Source organism: Schistocerca serialis, chromosome 3 (assembly GCF_023864345.2).
Source record: "Schistocerca serialis cubense isolate TAMUIC-IGC-003099 chromosome 3, iqSchSeri2.2, whole genome shotgun sequence".
NCBI classification, from domain to species: domain Eukaryota; kingdom Metazoa; phylum Arthropoda; class Insecta; order Orthoptera; family Acrididae; genus Schistocerca; species Schistocerca serialis.
In genome coordinates this window covers 535,560,315-535,583,157 of record NC_064640.1, presented here as the reverse complement: position 1 = coordinate 535,583,157, position 22,843 = coordinate 535,560,315, and the positions used below count along the sequence as shown (strand labels likewise).

At 36.6% G+C, this 22,843-nt stretch overlaps 1 protein-coding gene across 4 annotated transcripts in view; it reads left to right on the top strand.

The window, feature by feature from the left end:
• LOC126470411 (synapse-associated protein 1) overlaps positions 1-14,888 on the top strand; it is a 336,806-nt gene extending 321,918 nt beyond the window's left edge. For 2 of the 4 annotated variants that reach the window (XM_050098262.1, XM_050098265.1), the window contains exons 8-9: positions 1,994-2,152; positions 12,768-14,888. In XM_050098262.1, the coding sequence (XP_049954219.1) occupies positions 1,994-2,152; positions 12,768-12,907 (299 nt within the window). In that variant the 3' untranslated portion in view covers positions 12,908-14,888. Of the gene's footprint in view, positions 1-1,993; positions 2,153-8,171; positions 8,618-12,767 lie in introns of those variants that run through there. The other 2 variants (XM_050098263.1, XM_050098264.1) reach the window with 2 other exon arrangements.
• The last annotated feature ends 7,955 nt before the right edge of the window (positions 14,889-22,843 follow it).

Sequence of the window (22,843 nt, the reverse complement as noted above, 5' to 3'; positions counted from 1 at the left end):
TAAAAACAGCACCACCAACAACAATGACATTGTGACAGCAGTGACACACAATGCTGCACTTTGTAGTTCGGGATAGAGAACACATTATTTGAATTGCTGAGCATCTCAGGATTACACCACTAAAAGAATTCATGAATTACTAGTAAATATTCATTTTTTTCATACTTTCCTGTTTGTTTATTTCTTCTACATTATACACCGTAATTATGCTGCAAACAGTTCATTTTGTATAAAGGATTCAATCACTTAATTTCACTTAGCACCATTCAGTGTGCACTATTACTTCATGAGGTAATGCTAAAACACTGTACTAGGCTTCAAATATGCGCCTGACAATCCAGATACAGATTTTTCTGTGATTTCCCTAAACTGCCGAAGGAAAAGTCTGGTATGGTTCCTTTGAAAAGAACACTGGCACTATCTTTACCACTTTCTCTCTCTCTCTCTCTCTCTCTCTCTCTCTCTCTCTCTCTCTCTCTCTCATGACCCCATCACTTGTATACCATGTGAAACCCTAATGCTGCTTCCTCTTCTTTCTGTGAGTATTTGATTTGCCATTTGGTGAGAAGTGAAGCTGAAGGTGTGCTGTGGAAGCTGATCCCTCTCTGTGTTATATGAAAAATTACAATTTTTGTGTAACTCAAGTGATTCTGTATACCAAACAGAAAATCGTCGAGTTACTTAAAAAAATTGTTTTTGGGTGTTGTTTTGAAGAAGTTGTAAGCTGGTACGCAATTCATTGTCACATTTCATGTTCGTAACAGTTTGTTTCATTTAATATAATTTGATTTTGTGATGTTAAATGTACCACTACATTGAATGCTATTATGTACAAATCATACTGGCTATAAAACCTGGCCAAAAAAAAAAATTACTGTGCACTAAATGAGAGGAAATGGTTCAACAAATCATTATTGTGTCTACATAGAGCGGTATTGAATACGATGGAATATGTAAAAATTGAGTTCATTTTATGTTCACACAAATGTAATTAATGAAAGAAATTGTAACAGTAATTTGACCAACAAAATGACATACCAATACGCTCCATGTGTTCTTGTTAGAACTTATACGTCTCCAACACGTATGTAAGAACTGTATTTTAAGATTTTCATCACAATGAAGCATTTCCATGTACAGATTTTACCACATACTTCTCCAACACCTTGTAATTCCATATATTTTATATTGCTGGTGATGGTTTCCATGCATTTAAGAAGTTAATGTGTCAGTGACATGTCAGTCTTATGGCCATTATAACTTCCTTCTAGAGTTGACTGTGTGTAAGAATGTATTCAAGTTTTATAACTGGTGCCATCAACCACCACCCTGTAATTTTGCTGTGGAACAAAAGTATTAGTCTCACTGAAAGATTTTAATTGTTCCTGTAATGTGAATTGCACCTTGAAATAAAAATATGATGTTTTAGTTACTCTCGTAGAGTGAACCTTTTCAACAGTTTTGTTTCATGATGCAAGGAAGTACATATGAAACTACACTGCCTTTTATCTTTTAGCCTCTTGATTTTCCATCAGCAGTGTTGAGAAATATATTTTTCATTCTGTTTGCGTCATACTCTATGACACACTTCTGTGGATAATTGAAAGGGTGAGAAAAAGACAATTTTGTAGTCACAAACTGCTCACTTTATATATTATTCAGGAGAGTTTAGCTCATTTGAGTGCAGTTACCTTTATGTAGACAGAAATAACTTGTAGAAATGCTGTGTAAATCATGATATCAGTGTTGTAGCTAGTGGTACAGAATAATATGCACTATTGGTAGGTAATAATACCTTTCCATATTTATTAGTTTTTTAATGTTGGAAACTGAGTAAAAGAGACTAGTAGTAGCTGTCAAATTGTATTAAGTGGCATGAATTTGAAGTTTTATTTTTACAGAGTGCATGTTTTCAGTGTTTGCTTGCACTGTTTCCATTATTCACCCCCATAATTTGCTGTGAATGTCGATGTTGGCTGTTTGTCTTATGTAGCAAAACCCCAACCCCATGAAGTACCTGTTGCGGAACAAGCACCTGCAGACAGCCCCTCTCACGAGTTTGTGTCAGACACATTCCAGGCAAGTTCCAGGGACTTAGAGGAGGTTCGAGAGGGTATGAAAAAACTCGGTATGGATCCTGACAAAAGGAATGGTAAGTAAAATAACTGAGCAGACCTATTCTGTGGATAGTTGTATAGTGTAGATTAATCTTTGTTGTGCAGCTTTCACAGAATAGTATATTTGTGCATTTTTCATATTGCCAGTGTTCTCAGTGTAAATTTTTTCTTCTGATAAATATCATGTATCATATTCCCAATTTTTCCTGCCAGTTAAACAATGATGGCTACCATTACATGAGGAAATAGTTGATATCTTATTGGTTTAAGTATATATTTAACTGATAAATTTAATGCAAGGAATGCTGAACAACTGGTGTAATTAGCAGTTGGTACGCATATAACCAAGGCATTGAACAGTATAGATTGCCCAAGAGTGTGTGCGACAGTGGCAATTCAGATGAGAATTGTTTGACTTGCTAGTTGTTAAATAATGTTTTGTATCTCAGTTTACCCGTAACTGACATGAGATCGACTTTGCTTTTTAGTATACCACTTCAGAGGGCCAGTGGGTAGGGGGAGGGGGGAGAGGACATTTTATACAAGAACTAACTGGCAAATGTGATCTGTGTTTGTCTGGTGCTGCTAGTACTATCCCACTTTCGAGAGAGTAAGGTTTGACATTTCTTACTAAGTTTGCATGAATGATTGCTTGCTGTTTTTGTGCATGGCTTTGGAATGTTGTTACCATATATTTTCAGTACTGCGCATATATGAAGGAGTATTGTCCAACATCGCTTAATATTTCTGAAGACTAACACTGCTTGTTTTATCACATTCTGTCTCCATTTTTATATATGTCATGTATGTTTTTAAATACTGAGTAATGGGTTGCTGAAGTTTTGTAAGCATTTTGAAACAAAATAGAGCATGCAATGGAAATATGGCATAGTTAAGCTTTTGCTGCTATTCCCAACCTAGATGTGAGGACCATCAGTTTATTTCCTGTGTATTGAAGTACTGACTGACTGTGGCTTTCCATGACCTTATTCCATCAAAATGTCTGACAAATAGTGAATGTTGTAATGTGTGAAACAGGAATGATCTTGCAATAATATTTGTTAAGAGAATGCTAGGTGGTAGTGAAGTAGGTCAGAAATCGGTGATGGCACTGAAAGCAGAGTTACTTCTAGGTTATCGTTTGTATGAAATTTTTTATATTATTGTTTTGGTTTTAGGGCGCAAAACTGCTATGGTCATTAGTGCCCGAGTTTGTATGAATGATTAATATTTTTACTGTTTATGAAAACTGTCTCATCAAGATGAACTTCTGGTTCCATTGCTTGGGAAATTCGAAAATAATGAAAGGCATTGTATGACATTTTACTGCAATATACATATTGTGGAGAAAGAGCCAATGCTTTGCGAAGTCATCACTGCCACGTGTGGCTTGCCTTCCTTGTCTTCTCAAGTTAAGTAATCTTGTTATGATGTACTGAGAAATTTACAACCACATTCAATTTGTACATCTCTAAATTTAATAATAATCTCTAAATTTAAAAAAGTTGTCTCAGAGAAAATGATCTGACAGTTCCAGCTGTCTGGAATCGTGTGTGTTACATTCCTAAAATTTGCCCCCCCCCCCCCCCCCCCCCCCACACACACACACACACACACACACACACACACACACACACACACACACACACACTTGTCTAATATGTATTGATCCTAGTCTTCCCACCAAGGAAACATTGCCGGCAGAATGAGGTTCTGGCTCTCAACATGCCATCCTCAAGTTCTGTGTACTGAACTACTGATATGGACTTTAAAAAAATATTTACTCATTAGCATAACACAGTGACCACCATTCTGTATTGTATATTTCGGGGGGGGGGTTAAAGATAAAGCCAAATGTTATGGAAGCATTAATGACCATACAGACTCTCTCTTAAGTAAATCAGTTAAAAGTTCCCAGTTATTTTGTACAGTTCTGGGGACTGCACTTGATCTATAAGAGAGATGGTTCAGAACACACCCGCACACAGTATTCAGGAATATTGCATATGGAATCCTGCATGTTTAGACCAGAAGCTAAATAGTGTCTGAGAACTACCAGAAAATCTGATTTGGAAGGTGCTTCAAGAAGCTTCTCAATTAACTCTCAAAAATATGCAAGGAATTTCCATCCTCCTCCTCCTCCTCTCCATTCCCATGCATCCCCCCCCCCCCCCACCCTCCCCTCCCAAATGTTTTGTCTGCGAGAACCTTGATGTCAAATGTTCATTACACTCTGAGGATTGTGTTTTTATGGAAGCGAAAAAAAGATGGTTATTGAAAGTAAATGTCCTTATATATTTATTTTGTCAACAAAGTAAGTACTATAGGATACCTGTAGTTTGACTACTGGGAGCAGGAGTGTATAATTTTGCTTGGTGATATGTGATCTCTTGTCTCCCAACCTGCCTGGCTTGCCCCTCACACCCTTCCTTTTTCGTATGCTATTGACAAGGTGAGAGGCATAAACACACAGTACTCTGGGAAACTATGGTGCATAAATAATTTTACAGAGCTTCATGATAAAACAAAATAGTAACAGCCCTCTCTAAAACACTGTTTCATATATGTTTTAATATTTTATTACCAACAAGCATGGCCTCCCAACTTTGCAGAGAAGCAGGTGGAGGGTGACAGTCTCAGCAGAGAGGCAAAATAATTTATAGTATTAGACAAAGGTATTTGTGTGTCCAGAGAAATAGAAGAAAGGTACTTTCAAGGTTTCAGATGGAAGATGTTGCATCCAGATATCACACTAAAAAACGGGAACCTGAATGTACATCTTGCCCCACCCCGCTCTCTTTTATTCAGGACCCTGAGTGACAGTTCCATGTGATCTTCGAAAAAGTCTCTCTACAGCTGTGTGCTTCTGTCCTTCAGGGCGAAAGAACTCCTTGTTTGAAGTGTTGAAATTCTCTCTCTATCTCTCTCTCTCTCTCTCTCTCTCTCTCTCTCTCTCTCTCTCTCTCTTTCTGTATGTCTATTGTCCTCTCTCACAACTATTATGTTTTTTTAGCTGCATTTGGTTTTAGTTTAATTTAAAATCATAATTTGTTGTGTAGATTTTGTAAACATAGATTTTTTTTCACTTAGTCTGACACAGATAATATATTGGCTCACAAAGTTCATTACAGTCAAGGGAGACCACAAAGTACAACTTAAGTGTGGAATTCAGGGTTAGTTCAGTTTTATTTGCAACTGTACTTGTGTGTACCTGTTCACATTCCTAGGACACACAGCTGAATAGCAGGAATTACTTGTGTACCAACTTAATGAGGTAAGTAAATACTGTTTCAGAGTAGGTCTTTATAATGTGAGTTGAGAGTTAAATTTCAAAAAATGGTACTTCCTCCTAAATGTGTAAACTATTTGTGATAAGTTTAGTTAACAGAAAGTATTAATAAGTCTCTTATGGATGAGACATAAATATTTGAAAGTAATGCAAAAATGCATGTAATTTGTGCAGAAACATGATCACCTCTTTCACCTGTATTCCCATTCCATATGAAATGAAACTGGAATATATTACCTGTAGATACAAGAGTTTCATTTTTTAATGAACTGTCTTTAATGGACATCATGTGTGGTAAACATGGTGCACAGGGTATTCTAATTTAATTAAAAATATTGAATGGTTAAATAGCAATTCTTCAAAGAGGAATTAATGTAAGCTCAGTTGCTGCTAGTACAGCTTCCTTGAAAATCTGTTAATTCATATCCATAAATCTAACTGTTCAGTTAATAGTACACTTCTCTCAGCTGGCATATAAATTTTTATTATAAGGGTATACAGACAAGGGTGGCATAGCGATTCAAAAAAACTGGCTCGTATTTGTGAGCATCAGGGTGCTTCATCTAACTGTTTCATAAGTTTTCTATGATATTATTACAGCATTTAAAGTGAATGGTATGATGATTCCTTGAAATGATAAGTAAATTCCTTACTCATCCTTATTGAACTGTGATTGTCCAATCCATTTGGAAGATAAAAGAAAGTTAGCTAATGTATATGGAGCACACTGTTAAATACACTGTGGCAGCTGTTTTGTGGTGACACATTTGGTCTGTTATCGGTCATGTGACGCTGACTTACATTATTTGCTTTTTGTGAGTTACAAATAATGCACTAGTGTGACATTTACAATTAATAAAAACAAATGCAGAATGTAAGAATGCGAGAATGTAATTTAAGTAAGTTCAAGTAGGTTTTATTTCAACAAAATTTATCCGTTCTTTTGGATCATGGCTAAACTGGAAGTAGTTACCTTCTACTTGGCTACTTAATAACATCCTCTGAAATGTTCGACGCAAACCAGTTACATATTTCTATCATGCTAAGATGGAAAAAGAAAACAATATGGTGCCCATATTACATACCTCAGACTCACTTTCCTGTGTATTACTAATGGAACTTTGGTAGGCAGGCTTCTGCTGGAGTGCTTTAGCACAGATCATTATTAGGCACTGAAGGGTTTGTTGATCGTGTTGGCTGTTGCGTGGCTCCCATGTTGTCAGAGAGATATTAGCATCTATGAGCAGAGGCTGTTGTGATCCTGATTGCAACTGGGACATAGCATGTCTCAACAGTGATTATGGTTGTGTTCCTTTCTAAAAGCATTCCAGATTAATACCGTCATGGTAAGGTGTCTTATGTCCTATGTCATGCATTATGCCACTGACACAACAAATAAAAAATAAAACGTGGAGGACCCAAGTACATTTTTTTTAGGTGGGGGGGGGGGGGGGTGTTAATCCCGACAAAAAGCCGTTTTACATGTCATTGTTCTGCTCATTTATCAATGCTCTTTATTTCCTTTGACAAAATGAATTCACAACCACTCCTGCTGTTCCTTACATATGGTCATAGCAGGATTCATGTAAAATGATATCTTATTCCTCAGAAAATATAGCAGTCATCAATCTAGAGGCGTGCTTCAATGCTGCAAAGTTGTATGGAACGTGGCCGTAATGGGAGTGAATGGTGTTGCCTTCATCTGACCAGAACACCAGTTTAAGCCATCCCCCTGCCCTTGCCAATTTTTAAGGGGGCTACAAAACATAATTAAACAAATGTTATTGGTAAGAAATGGGATACCTTATTTCGGACAAAGACTTAAATACTCCAGAAGAAATACGTCAATTCTCACTTATATTTATTTTCTCACATTGTCACAAACATAATTTGACTTTCTGTGCAGTTAACTTAACTAATTTGATGATAAATTCACAGAATTTCTTTGTGTTACTTTCAGTTACCATTGATGTGACTGTACTGTACCTGAACCGAATGATTTGTTTACTATTGGACGTGTATGTGGCTGCCATAGTGTTGTGATACTAACCAAATACTGATTATGAATGTTGATTGATAAGATTGCTGTTGGTCTTCTCGATCATTTTTCATTTGAGTGAATACTCTCTTTGGGTCACAATGATGCAAGGGCATCATGGTTACGCCATGTAATTCACTGATGCAACCACTATATGCTAATCAGTGCCCAAAGTAATTTTAAATAATATAGTTTAGAAATTTACAGAATCTTCTGAGCTCTTTTATCTTATCCTGGAAACCATATTGTTTGTTTCCATGAATAAATGTTGGCTGTACAGTCATTTGAGCTTTCAATACTCTAGAGTTAGAGACAGAGCTTCATAATTAGGCAAAAATATAAAATAAAATGGAAAAAAACTATAATATCTTTTGCCACATGTTCTCACCACAGAAATGGATAGTTGTTGTTACACCTGATCTGTATAGCTTCAACTATTTCTTTTAATAATTTGGTCTTGTGTAACTCTTGTGCATAAGTAGTTCTAAATGTAACATGTATATTCATTTAAAAATGTGTGTTCATGGAACTCATGAAGTTGGGCTCATAGCTTTATATGCATACAATAATTGTGAGAATGTGCTGTAACTTCTCAATTCTCAGATGTGCTGGTAAGTGCTGGTCTCATGGTGTTCCATTTATTGTCTGTAATAAACTCTGTTAGTATAAAAATTACAAAGTTTTCAGTCCAGAGGGTGAGGCTTCCTGTTTGCTCTTTTTTCTACAGCCTAAGAAGAAGGAGAAAAGCATGGAACACACGGCCTTCCCCATTTCCTGTAAAGTCTCCTGCCACTTTGATGCCACTTGAGTCTAATTTTCATACATTAGTTAATGTAATAGTTTACCTCAATGAGCATGGCTGTGTCACAATATTAACAATTATTTAAATGCATGCTCGCATTTGCACTGTGGAAATAATTTTCTAGACGCACCTTTTTGATTCTCTAATGCTCAAAGCCAGACTTACATTGGATTTTGGTTGCATTTTCTTATTATGTGTGAAATGGAGACAGAACTGATTAATGAGAGATTAAACAAATAGCTATGCCGTGAAACTAACAGAAGTAAAATGTGTTATGCTGACTGCTGGGTCTCTGCAAAATTCTGTAATGTAAATGGCTGTGGCTCTTACTGTTGGCTTGAAGGAAAAAAATAAAGGTTTATAGGTCTGAATTGAGGATAACCTATGACATAATAATATATCTCGCTAACCCTGAAATGACTGATCAAATATATTTCATGTATTCAAATAAGACTGTGAAGCTGGTTAATATAACTGAATACGCCATTATTTTTTGACATGATGTTTCATGCGTTGGAATTGTGTGTTTATTTTTATTCTATTGTTTTGTGACCTTTTGATGAATTACAGTTCTAGAGAAGATGGAACACCACTCAATTTCAAAGTGAAGTTGCAAGCAGAGAACAGAACACACTAACTACTATAATGAACTGTCAAAGATTATATTTTAGGAAACATAATGCATATTTAACAATCATTGTTATGTGAAGTATATGGCATGGAGCCAGTAAGTGGTGGCAAGTAAAAGGGAAGTGCATTGTTTTATGAATAGGGCAGAAGATCAAAAGAGGCGGAGTTTGGAGGATTATGGGGCAAGGACGGTGCAGTGTAAATGTGGAGTAGGCTTTAATAAGAACTTCATATATTTACGAAAATGTCATTGACAGAAACTATGATTGGCTGATAATGTTTCATGAAGATAAAGTGTAAAAACCACTTAGGTATCCTATGTGCACTGCTGATGAAGTTTCTGCTCAAGTCATTGGGATAATGGACTGGGTTACTGTAAACTGAGATTACTGTGCCCTTTAAATGTGGCAAGAAAACAAAGGGTAACAACAGTGAGAAAATTTAAATATTTTTTGCCAATATTGTCAGAGGCTTGTACCATCAATTAAGTAGGTTAATAACAAAAAACATCACTTTTGTTGCTGTCGTTCCAAAAACGTAAGTGGGCCAATGTTACCTGCAGTTGGGGTTACTTCAACCCACTTACTCATTTCTTTGTGGAAGAGTAGTACTATGATGTTGGGACAAAGTAAATTCAATGAATATCACTAGAATAGAATTTGGGAGTATGAGGGGAAAAATAAATGCCAAATTTTGAAGGTAAGCACATGGAAATTGAACATACTAAGAGAGTGATACAGTAAATATAAAAGTGTAGTATATTTCATTAGGTGACTAATTCATTTTTAACTTATTTGTTACACTGTGGTAAGTATTTGCAAAGAGATTATATCATATAGCCAAATTGTGTTATTTGTGTGGGACTGATAATTCGTATCAAATTCTCCCAAGGATAAAATGGTTTGCCTTTTTCTTCTGGCAATTTTCAGTAGGACTTCAACTTCCCCATAGAGTTCACTTTAGCACCCTCATCACTCATGTCTTTCCAGTTTCAAATATTCTTCTTAGTTGTATAAAACTGTAGCATACTGCCCAACTACTAATTTATCTTTCAATGTTTTGTGGTGCTGGACATCAACTTGCATATCAGAGAAACTTTCAGGGTTGCCATCAGATTCTAGCACCACTTCATCTTCATTTTGTGGTTGCTTTGGCCTGGGCTAAAGTAACCCCATATTTTGCAAAAATGTTAACCATTTTAAAGAAGTGCTAAATATGTTTACTAACAGAATTTCACACAAATTACCATTTCTCGTCTTATTACGTAATGCTGACAGCATGCAAAATTACTCGGCATATTTTTAGCATACCTGGCAGAAGTTGCTGGGGTGTAATTGGTGTTAAATATTTTATGAACAATATTGTGTCCAGTACTGCCAACTCTGTATCACTTCGTAGAACTCACAACCTTGTAGATCATTCTTCACATGCTGTAAATGTATATTACCTTGTTTGCTCCATACTGATGATGTAATTTTAGTGGGGAAAATTAAAAAAAAAATTGCCTATAAAGGGCCAAAGTAACCCCAGCTTACGGTACCCTGTGTTCAGTGGCTGTTAGTCAACTTATGTGATTGCTATTAATGTACATGTAAATTTTTTAATGAAAAAGTTTGTGTAAGAGATAGAAGGTTGCGTGCAGCATAGTTTTGCTTTTAGACAATTTTGCATTTGTTATCAGTGTTCAACTTGGTGGTGCATTGAACATATGGGGTATAGAATGGGACTCCACTTATCAGAGAATGTAATTACCGAATGGGCATAATACAGATGGACTAGGACAATATATGTGATGCATAGGTCCTGGAATATAACTAGGGATAGTGTGGATGGTTTTATTTTGAGAAACCAGTGTAATCCATAATGTTGAAGAATAGGGCTACTGTGTTTAAGCCTGTATTTTCAAGAGTGTACCTGGTGTCCTTCCTTATCTCATGTCAAAGATACAAAGTTCGTTGTTGTTCACACTCCCTTGCTCCCACTCATACTTTCACAGTGAAGTGTAGTAATCCAGTGTACAGGCTGAAAGATGCAGCTTTTTTTGCACAAGGGTACTACCCTCACTACTGGCCCATTTAGAGATTTGTGAAATGAATTTGTCGATTCCTTCTAATTTTAGTCTAACGCAGAGGCTCTATCACATTGCCTGCTATTTTTAAAATTCTATGTTCTCTTGTGTAGCATAAAGTGTTCCTCGAACACAGTTTACAGTCCATGTATAAGTTCATATCTCAACACTATGTACTGAAACGCGTGACTAAGGTTGTGAATAGGCTCTCCACAAAACTCACAGCATTGACAAGTGTTGCAACTATAGCTATTTGTCATACTTGTAAGACAACTGTTTCTCTGTGTTACAAACACAGGAATTTTCTTCAGCAAGTAAACTTATTATGTTGCCAGTTGGTCAATTATCTTTATTTGCTTCAGATCTTAGGTCAGCTCCTGTTTGTGGCATTAAAATATCTTTATTGCTCATCCGGATAGCCTTCTTTTGCTATTTTACTATCTTTATCACAATTTTTGCTTCATATTCTCAGTGTTACACTCCTTTAACTTCTGTCAGCTGATGTTCTCATGCAGTTAACCACATCTGTGTATTTTCCTTAAATGATACCCATGCGTTATTCCTACCCTGTCAATACATTGTGGGCATATTTTAAAAGGTGGGTGCATTGTTGTGTTCCATACTACGAAATTGTGTTAAGACAAATCCTTTCAGTCTCTTGGCACTTGAAAAAGGAGTAAGAGCAAAAGTGAAAGTTCGTCACAGTTTTTAGTGGGTGCTGTTTATCCCTTGCAATTTCATGTTTGTAAGGTGAATAATGGTGTTTCTTCAGCAGTTTTTGTTATCCAATTTTCAGTTTACCATTTTCCTTCTGTTACTTTCTTCATTACACCAGTGGCCTTGCCACAGTGGTAGCACTGGTTCCCATCAGATCACCGAAGTAATGCGCTGTTGGGCTCGACAAGCAGTTGGATGGGTGACCATCCAAGTCTGCCAAGCGCTGTTGACAAGTGGGGTGCACTCAGCCCTTGAGGCCAATTGAGGAGCTACTTCATTGAGGAGTAGTGGCTCTGGTCATAAAAACTGACAACGGCTGAGAGAGTGGTGTGCTGACCACATGCCCCTCTGTATCAACATCCAGTGATGCCTATCGGCAGAGGATGACACAGTGGTTGGTTGGTGCAGTTGGGCCTTAAGAGGTCTGTTCAGATGGAGTTTTTGTTCATTGCTTAATTTTAGTTAATTTTATTTAAGTTAATGGGAGAACTCAGTGTTACATAAATTGTAGGCTTAAGTACTTAAATATTTGTACTTTTTATCAGTTTATTTTTGAAGTCCAAAGTAGTTCTGGCTGGATTAGACTGTGCTTAAAGCTGCGCACAAGACAGTTATTTTTTACTTTCAAAATTATGAAGCAGTTTGAGACAATAGTGGTGGTGCAGAGAAACTGTGAAAACAGAGTATTCTTTGTTTACATCTGAATAGTTTTTACTTGAGCAATTTATAAAATGAGCAGCTTACTGTAGCAGTCATAGATGAAAGTTGTGATCGTATGTAGATAAATGGAAATTAACGACTTTTCATGCCAGAATTGTAATGTACTTACACATTTTTGGAAACCAAGACAGTGCAGATGTGATGCAGTTAAGCTGCAGATCTCGTGCTAAGGTTAATAGCAAGAGTAGAATTTAAAGAACTTTGACAGGAAATTATTTCCAACTACTGGTGCACGTTATTTCGTTTTAGAGATTTTTGTTCACACCATACTTCATTCAAGTTAATTTTATCCTTTCCTCTCCAATTCCATTCTCCCATCTGTATCCTTTAGATGTTTAGCTTTCTGTTGTCATTATGCTTCCTCCGTATCTGTCTCTCTCCTCCAGAAGAAGAGTGGGAGAAAGAGCTAGAAGCAGAACTACAAGATTATGAAGTGGTTGCAGATGGAGACAGTCAACAAGACTCAAACTGGGAGAATCAAATTGAGGAGATGCTGGATGCTGAGGATACAACTGATCTGAAATAGCTGACAACTTGTAACAGTAGGCTGACGTACATTTATGACCAGTTGCAGCTTATTTTTGGGTATACCTAAGGGCTTCATGAAATGGCCTTCTTTCATTGTAAAAGAGATTACTGCTAGCCTAAAACTATTTTATTTGTTCTGGATGTCAGCTTCAGAATTCGCCAAATATTTTATTAATCATAAAGGAAAAATGTCAATTTTCAAGTTACCGTGTTCTATAAAACATACCAGAGAATGACTATAAAATATCAAATTAAAAATAGTGTTAATGCACATTAATAAATAAATAGCTGAATTAATTTTCTAAAATAAATGAGATTTCCTTTCATTGGGTGAAATAGAAGGATAAATTACTACATTTTGTTGAAATACTGGAAATAAAGTAATTTGATTTATTTATCTAAAAAAAATCTTTTTAAAATTGTGTTCCATAAATTAATATTATTTAGTGTTGCTATAAATTGTATATGAGTGTATGTACATACTTCAGAATATGTGAAAAGTTGTATATGAGAACTGTACAGTTTGTGATCAAGTGTCTGTTTGTGATTAATTTCAGCATTTTATAACAAAAAGTTGTTACAACCAATTATTTTTTGTGTAGCAGGAATTAACTGTCATAAAATTACAAAATTTTATATTTCGAGTAATAAGTGTGCTTACATGTTGTACCAGAGAATATAAAAGTTGATGGGTCGAGTGAAGTAGAAATTGTTAGAGTGCAATAACCACTTTCTGCCTATAAGTATTTCACTTGATCAAAACTGTTGATATATATCTGTGTGTCTGTAGTGTAACTGTTTCAGAGGTGTGTGTCATTATTAAAACTCTTCTTCAAATATGAAACCATTCTAAAATGACCTGACTTGCCATTTTGTCGTCACCTTTCACACAAACATTCCACTTGCAGTGATCAGTTCTGTTGTTTAATAAGTTCTTCCCAGAATGATTTAAAGGTGTCTTCAACATAAACATTTAATGAAGAATAGAAAATGCAAATATACCATTGTCTAGTCTTCTGAATAGATTTTCAAACAAGATTTCTTCATAATCTGTAGTTTATCATCCAGTTTTTTTCCCCCAAAAAAATGTTCTGCAAACCAATACAGATGGTGACTCCTCTTGATACTAACCTCCACAGAAGAGTGAAATTCATTCATCATACTTATTGATTCCCTGACAAAAGTAAAGTAGCTCTGCCCTTGAAGAATGTTGCAGGTATTGCTTTGTAGAGGACTTACTGCAGGTTTATGTTACTGAAAGTTCCTATGTCACTGTTGTAATTTCTATAATAACTTTTTATATTTTAATGATAATAATTACTTCATTAATTTTTAATGTTCTTATTTTGTCTTATTATTATGTGGTTTTCTCTTCTTGTTTGTTTCACTGAGAAGCAGTGTGTGTGTGTGTGTGTGTGTGTGTGTGTGTGTGTGTGTGTGTGTGTGTGTGTTTTTGTGTGTGTGTGTTTTTGTGTGTGTGTGTGTGTGTGTGTGTGTGTGTGTGTGTGTGTGTGTGTGTGTGTGTGCACACGCGCACGTGTGCATAAGCACGTGTGCACGCGTGTGCATAAGTGCTTGGTTGCATGTGTGCAGGTTCCATACCGGGTTTGGATGAATGTTGGTTTGATTCTTCATGACTTCAGGAGTGGCTGAGAAATATATGTATTTGCACAAGTGAAGACTGTGTTGGGGTATAAGTTAAAATATGTTTATTAAGAATGAGTTAATGTAACCAGCCTGAGTGAATAACAATTAACTATGATGCATACATTCTTCCAAGTTATTTCAAGATCTTCTTGTTTAAAAAGAAATAGACAATATAAGTAGCCACTGGGATTCCTAACCACCTTCATAATGTACCTTTTCATCTGTTGGATGTTAAGAAATATAGTGTATGTATAACAGATAAATGTGCATGTAGGTGAAAACAAATGTAATTAATGGTTACAATATACTGAAATATATTGTGTGTTTCCCTGGCTGACTGTTGTTTTTTCCAACCCCTTACCTGCATCACTTGTTACAATACCTGGTCTAGTTTTTTCAAACGCAATATTCTATAAATGTAATATAAATTGCCCGGCTCATGTAGAACAAGAAACTGATTATGTACAGCAATTAAGATACATTGGTGCAAAGCTGTGCTGACCTATCTTAAAAAGACTGTGAAAGTGAAACTAAAAAATTTGTTTTTACAAAGGCATAATTAAGGACAACGGGATTCTGACAACTGGGGCAGTATATGACGTTGCTATTATACAGTTTATATTTTTAAGCAGAGAGAGGTAGATGTGTGCTGTAAAATCATACAGGCAAGTTTTGAGTGTAAGTTGCGTAAGCTTAAAGGTCCTGGCAGATTAAAACAGTGTGCCAGAACCAGAACCTTGCCTTTCATGGGTAATACTCTTATTGGCTGAGCTACCCAGGCATGACTCACTACCCTCACTCAAAGTTCTGCTTACACCAGTACTTATCAATTACCTTACATACGTAACCGTAGCTCTCCAGTATTGGCTTCACCACACGGTTTTAAAATGCCAGGAAATTTCAGAATGTGCAGGCACACTGTTACAGAGGTGATCATAATACAATAAAGGCTCCAAAAAATTATCTGGACATTTGTATCTGGCACATTAAAAGAACAAATAACATACTTAATTTTTATTAATTTTGGTCTGTAAACTGACCATGCAAAGTGATACATCAACCCTCGAGTGGTCATGCTGTTTTTCATAACAAGAGTTGGCGTGGGGCACAGTTTTTACATGTGTAAAGATTAGTTGCCTTTATGTTACCAAGGTAAGTGTGTATGTGCAAAATCACAGTTTACACTTAATTTAAATAAATGATGATAAAAGAAACCTACATTATAGGAAGTAAATCAATATTTAGTTAGACAACAATAAAATAAACTTTTCAGTGTATCACTCTGTTGCTGCATACAAGTGTTAACCACACTAATGACCCACTTGAACCACTAAACATGGAACTTTCATCAGGTACCTACCTACCACTTACTTGATTACTAATTATCTCATAGATAACTGCCTCATTGTGGGATCATGCTGCTAGCTCAGAATCTGGGTCATTTCTTGGCCAGATCATAATTTTTTCTCATGTAACTCACTGTTGATTTCATATTACTGATTGTCACTTCGGTATATGATGGCACAACTGACTGCTGTGTTAGCTGAAGCAGTAAGAAGGAATATGTACAAGCTTGTAATTGTGAAACAACAACAGACCAGTACAAGACAATGTTTGTGATTAGCACACTTCATACATAGGCACACTCACCCGTGGGTTATTTGTAGTGGATTGAGCCAATTGAAAACTGTAATGATCGCAACTGTAGTATTGGTTGTGTTCTGTTGCTTACAAGAACTTCTTTAGACCAAAAAACTGGGTGAGTGATTTCCCTATAAACTTGCTGAACAGCACAGTATTTTTCAGAAACATGTTTCTCTCTCCCTCTCCCTCTCCCTCTCCCTTCTGCACGGTAGTGGTGTGATTGAAAAGTTAATATGCCTTTGTTCATAAGTTATGGGATTATGCTGGTCCACAAAAGAATAGGCATGATGAAGTTTCCGTAAAAATACTGTGCCATTTAACACAGTGATGTTGAAAAAGAGTCTGTATGGAGTGTGATGCTGTTACTTGGCAACACTGGATGTACATGCACTTTAGATACTATTGACCTGGTTGTTGCTGTAATGCCACAGTTTTTGTAGTAGTGCTCTTTGCTTGTCAGCAATGGTCCTTGATGGCAGTGGCAGTGCTACAGTCTAAAACAGCTTGTTGCAATGCTGCTCCATGGGCACAGGCATATGCAAGAGACCATCAGTTTGCCTGTGCCCTGCACACAGGCAGAGTTGAGGTAGGCTACCTGCTAGGTTGCTCTTTTACAGGCATAATGTGCATGCATATGTTAATTGGCCCCACAGCTCCTCAGCCAGGGCAATACAATTGCAGAGGCTACACAGCCCAGATACCTGACTGCCCAGCTACCCACAGGTGGGCACTCAAGCTGGAACAGCCTAGCCAAAGGCATCATATTTGTAAGTCCAGAAACTGATCAGTTCACTGTAAATGCACAATGTCCCAATGTTGCAGGTACTGTTAATCAAGTCAGCTCTCTGTGACTGGACATTATAATCCATCAGCTGGAATTCAGCTGTATATGTACTATAAAAAGGCACACATACCATTGCAGGCATCTTATAAAATGCAGATGTCACAATCCTTGGATAAAACACATGCAATGACACACTTGCACCTAACAAGTATCTGAAGAAATCAAAATTCCGGTGCCATCTTACTAGTCCATTGTAGAAGTATTGGCAGGGTTTTGACACATTCAAAATTTGTGCCAGTTCACAGATGGAGAGACAACTTCTCAAAGGTAAACTGAAACATTTGTGAAGAGGATGTTACACTGACTGTTCTTGGGTTGGCTCGTTGTGGGCAAACCGCCATATTTGCAAAACCATGCAATGTCTTCATTTCAGGGGAATGCATCTGGCACACCTGGCAGCTCTAAAAGCTGACAGCACAGAGTCTGATGATGATATTTGAGCCAGAGGCTGCTCATTTTGTCATTGAGTGTTTCCCCCTTCCTTCTATACAGCCGTGAAATGATGATACCAACATTCAACTCCCAGTCCACTCGGTTTGGAGAGCGGCTTATCTCCCTGTGACACATAACTTCAGCCTACTATTTTTATTATGCCATCCTGCAGCCCTGTGGCTTAACACTAAGTACACACAACACACTATCAAAATGGATACATTCAATACCTCAACTCACTTGAACTCTTGCACAACCCCCTTTCCCCTCTGCTCCACCTGCTGCCACTCCCACCCGCCATGCTGCGGCATGTACACCCCCCCCCCCCCCCCCAGCACATGCATGCACAGACAAGCGTGCGTGCCCCCGCGCGCCTTCAACACCCCCCCCCCCCCCCCCCCCACACACACACACACACACACACACACAGAGTCATATGGGCATGTCATTTGTCCATTTTTTTACTGCAGTTTGCAGTTTATTTTCCACAGTCGTGCCATCACTAAGAACACTTGACACAAATGTGTGATAGCTGTTGTGGCTGTGCATAATCACTAATTATAAACACAGAGCTTTCAGTCAAGGAAGACAATGGGGACTGTGGTATTACGTGCAGTTTATATTATTTACATTTGTAAATGAATGATGATTAATGGTTTCCAGCTGAGTTTTGAGAAGTACTGCATCATGAAATTCAGGTTTTTCAACTAGAATTCCAGCATGAAATTTGATTCACTTTTCTCACGAGAAACTACTTCATGGACTGAAATTATCAGATTCTTCACTTATTGGTGACAACTTAAATACGTTTGTGCCCTGTTTTCTTAGTAGAGAGGTTTTGAACAAAATAGCTGCTAGTGAAGCTTTCAGTGAATTCCTTCATCCACTAGTACTGAAACTCAACAGAAGTGTCATTAAAGTAGTTGCATCTTATCACTAAAAGCTTACAGCCTGTTCTGATTGTTCATTAAAAGTTCGTGAATCTATCGTAATTTGAAATGTTTCCTCAAAATTCAGCATTTTGTGTTCATGCTTTGCATATAAAGTGTTGAGGTTAAGTGTGTTATTGCTGGAGAGACAACCAATGTAATTGGATTAGTAAATAAGCCATTCATTATGGTAACCATGTAAAGTAAATCAGTCCAAGTAATAGCCTACAAGGCTGCTGAGGACATTGCTGAAGTAATTCTGATGAAGGGAGGTGAAATCAACAAGATACCATGTTACTGCGTGACAGTCACATCCTTCAGGTATTTAATTGTTCATGTGGATTATACAAAGTTATCTGAGGAGTATTGAAGAGTATATAGTCTTGGGTCGAAATTTAATGATGATGCTTCAACTGTAAACATATATTGATGTTTTAAAATAACTGTGTTTCCAGTCCAGTGAAAGGATCAAACTATCATTTGTTCTTACAACTGTATGATGTGCAGAAAGGGACAGAATTGCATGCTGTGACAATGTAAGTGACATAGTTAACATATGTTAGCAAAAATGGCTCTAGGTGTAAAGTTGTGGTTCAGAGTGAGTTTTTCAAATTCACTGTGCATATTGCTATGCAAAGGCCAAGGAAATGATATGCAGTAGTTTCTCCATGCAGGTAAGTTAAAAACTATGTCTGAAAATATTCAGTGCTACACCTGTGACTGTGGTTATGGTGTTCTGTTGTGTGGTCTTAAGGTGAACAAGTGCTGTATCAGGTTTTACAGACTTCTAACAAGATCAGATAACCATATGCATTAAGATGATTGTTATGTTTCATTAGAAGGCCAATCTATGAAAATAAGTTCTGAACTTACTACATATATAGAGAACATATTGTCATCAATAAATTGCTGTGGGATCTGTGTAAGTAAAACGTGTACAGTAGTAGACATTCAGGGTCTCTGATGTACATTTAGTGGGACAACATTAAGATAATATGTGGACAGTTTAAACATGGGGGCCGAGATCTTCTGCCCAAGTGCCACAAAAGGGTCTGTTTAAAGCGGTATTACTAAAAAGGAATTAACAAGATTTCTTTCAACTTACTTCCGATATGGTGAAATACAGTACTACTATAAATTACTTTCCAGAAATAGTTTTACAAGTCTTAGATAATGCAGAACATGGTTTCAGTAGAAAGAAAGTGCTGTTACATCCTTCCCAAGTAACGGAAACAATGATCCAGCCGTCTGTCTACACCCATAAACAAAAGCTGCATTAAACTGAATCACTATTTCTAGTGGAAATAATGAAAGACAGAAACTTTGTCACTGTCTGAGTAAAGACTTTAGAAAATCTTTTCTTCACTAATTTTAGTTAGCATGTAAATGATTTATTGCATCAAAGGAGATATAAAAGATTTTTACACAAAATTGAATACAATAATTTTAAAGACTGTACACTATAAGGCAAGTATTACAATCAATGTGACACATTCGTATGGTATGCTTAGGACTGTTATCTGGGTGGAATACAAATCTAAACTGAAATGATGGAAATGAAACTCCTTCCACTAATAAAGGACTTGTATATTTTGCAGAACTTTATGATGTTACATTACTGTAGAATGCATGCAGCAAGGAGTTGAGGTAACTCGTCTCTCTCATCTGTTGTGGAAGATGTTTGGCAAAGTCATGGCAATGTTTGTTTTGTGGTTTAGTTATGTCATTTTCCATAGATCATTTTTACGATTATTTTATCGATATGATGTGGAACAAGTCAGATTACAAGATATGTATATACACACATGAATAGTGTTAATATTTCTGAAATTTTTAGTTCTACACATGCAGTTACATTTACAGGTACAAGGGTGTTCTGATTTTTTTTTTTTTTAAAAAAAAAAAAAAAATTCTGAAACAGAGACTCGTCCATGGAATAGAAGGAGTTGTCCAAAAGAAATGATTTTAAGCTAGATTTAAAACTCGATCTGCTACCTGCCAGACACTTTATGTTGTTGGGCAAATGATCAAAGATTTTTGTTGCTGAATAATGTACGCCTTTTTGAGCAACTGACAGCTTCAGTAACGGATAGGAAAGGTCATTTTTTCCCCTCTAGTGTTGTACGTATGAACATCACTATTCTTCACGAATTGAGATGGATTATTTATAACGAATTTCATTAGTGAATATATGTACTCCGATGGTGCAGTTAAAATACCTAATTCCTTGAGTAGCTGCGTACATGATGTCCTTGGGTGAACACCACTAATTATTCTCAATGCTATCTTTTGTGCAATCAATGTCTAAGTGGTGAGTTACCCCAGAAAACTATTCCATAGGACATTATTGAGTAGAAATAGGCGAAGTACGTTAGGAGGCTGATCTGTTTATTATGAAGATTAGCAATTATACAAAGAGCAAAAGAAGCTGCACTTAATTGTTTGAGAAGCTCAGTAATATGCTTCTTCCAGTTCAAGTTGTCATCAATGTGAAGACCCAAAAATTTGGACAAATCTACCCTGTTAGCTGAGCCCTGTCCATATGGTACATCAATTGTCGGTATGACTCTATTCGATGTACAGAACTGGATATAGTGAGTTTTTTCAAAAATAGGGAGAGTCCATTTTCTGTGAACCACTTAATAATTCTTTGAAAGACATCTATAACAATATCTTCAGCTGCTTTTTCTGGAATGGGATTTATTATAACACTCATAATAAGGAATGGCAGAGGACCCAAACTTGAGCCCTGTGGGACTCCCTTTGTGATAACTCTCCATTTACTAGAATTTACCACCCTCCCAATATTGTTTGTGTTATTCAGCACAACATTTTGCTTTCTATTCTTTAAGTATGATTCCAACCAGCTGTGTGTATAGCCTTCAATTCCATAAAACCTAAGTTTTTCTAAGAGTGTAACATGATCCACACAGTCAAATGCCTTGGAAAGACCACAAAAACAAAGTGCCAATTGGCGGTAATTTGTAATTTGTCATTTAGGGCTTGTACTATTTGATGGGTAAATGTGTAGATAACATTCTCAGTTGAGTAACCCTTCTGGAGTCCAAACTGTGACATGCTGAGTAAATTATTTTCACTTAAATGTGAGACTACTCTTGAATATATAACTTTTTTGAATATTTTAGAAAATGAAGTCAGCAATGAGATTGGTCTATAATTATTTAAGTCACTCTTGTCACCTTTCTTATGAAGAGATGTGACAATTGCGTGTTTCAATCTGTCCGGAAAAATTCCCTGTGCCAGCAAAGCATTACATATATCAGTAAGGACTCCACTATTAAATTAGAACAACACTTCAAATTCTGTTAGAGGCTCCAACAGCACCACATGAGCTCTTGTTTTTCAGTATATTTATAATTCCCCTAATTTCAGTGGGGGATGTTGGTGCTGTTTCTAAAGAATGACATTTTTAACACATTTTTTTACTTCTTCAACTGAACCTTTTAACTCAATTTTTCCTGCTACATTCTGAAAGTGATTGTTAAAAATACTTGAAACGTGTGAATTATCAATCACATTATCATCATTTAGCTTTATAGCTGCACTGTCAGGATGCCCCGTCTCCCATTTGACAATATTCTATATAGTTTTAATCTTATTATCCACATTATTAATTTCTGTCAGAACACACAAGCTTCTTGACTTCTTCATGACTCTCCTTAACATATTACAATATCTTTTGTAGTATGCAAGTAACATCAGATCAAGACTTACTCTGGCCTGTCCATATATTTCCCTCTTCCTCTTACACGATATCTTAATTTCCTTAATAATCCATGGCTTTCTTGACTTTACAATGGCTTTTTTGGATAACATTTCAGGAAGCAACTCTCAAATATTGAGACAAATTTATTGTGGAATAAAATGAATTTGGCATCAGCATCATTTTCTGTGTGTACTTTAGCCCATTCTACCTTTTCTAGGCTGTTCTTAAAACTCTGTACCCTGTTCGTATCAATAAGCCTCGCTGCCTGAAGCCTGTAAGGTGCTATATGTGTTATTTCCATTATCTGTGCATCATGATCCGATAGCCCATTAACAGCTGGGTACACATTAATTATTTCTGCCTGAGTACTGTCCATGAAAATGTTATATATATGTGATCAGAAATGTAAAACCTGCTTACATAATTATTATCTTTGACTTCATTCTTTCTTTGTGACATTGTATGATGTTGGACAAGTCCAATCAGGGTGTACCTTGAAGAAAGCATGGAATATACACTGACACACCAAAACATTATGACAACTGCCCACTGAGAGATTGGATACTGCCTGGTGTTGTTGCAAGCACTTGTTGCAGTAAGGAAAGTTTGCAAGGGGAATTGATATGCAATGGAGAATCATTCTAACGAAAGTGCAAGCTGCTAATGGTGAAATCCACCGACTTAAGTGACTTGTACAAAGAAGACATTGTT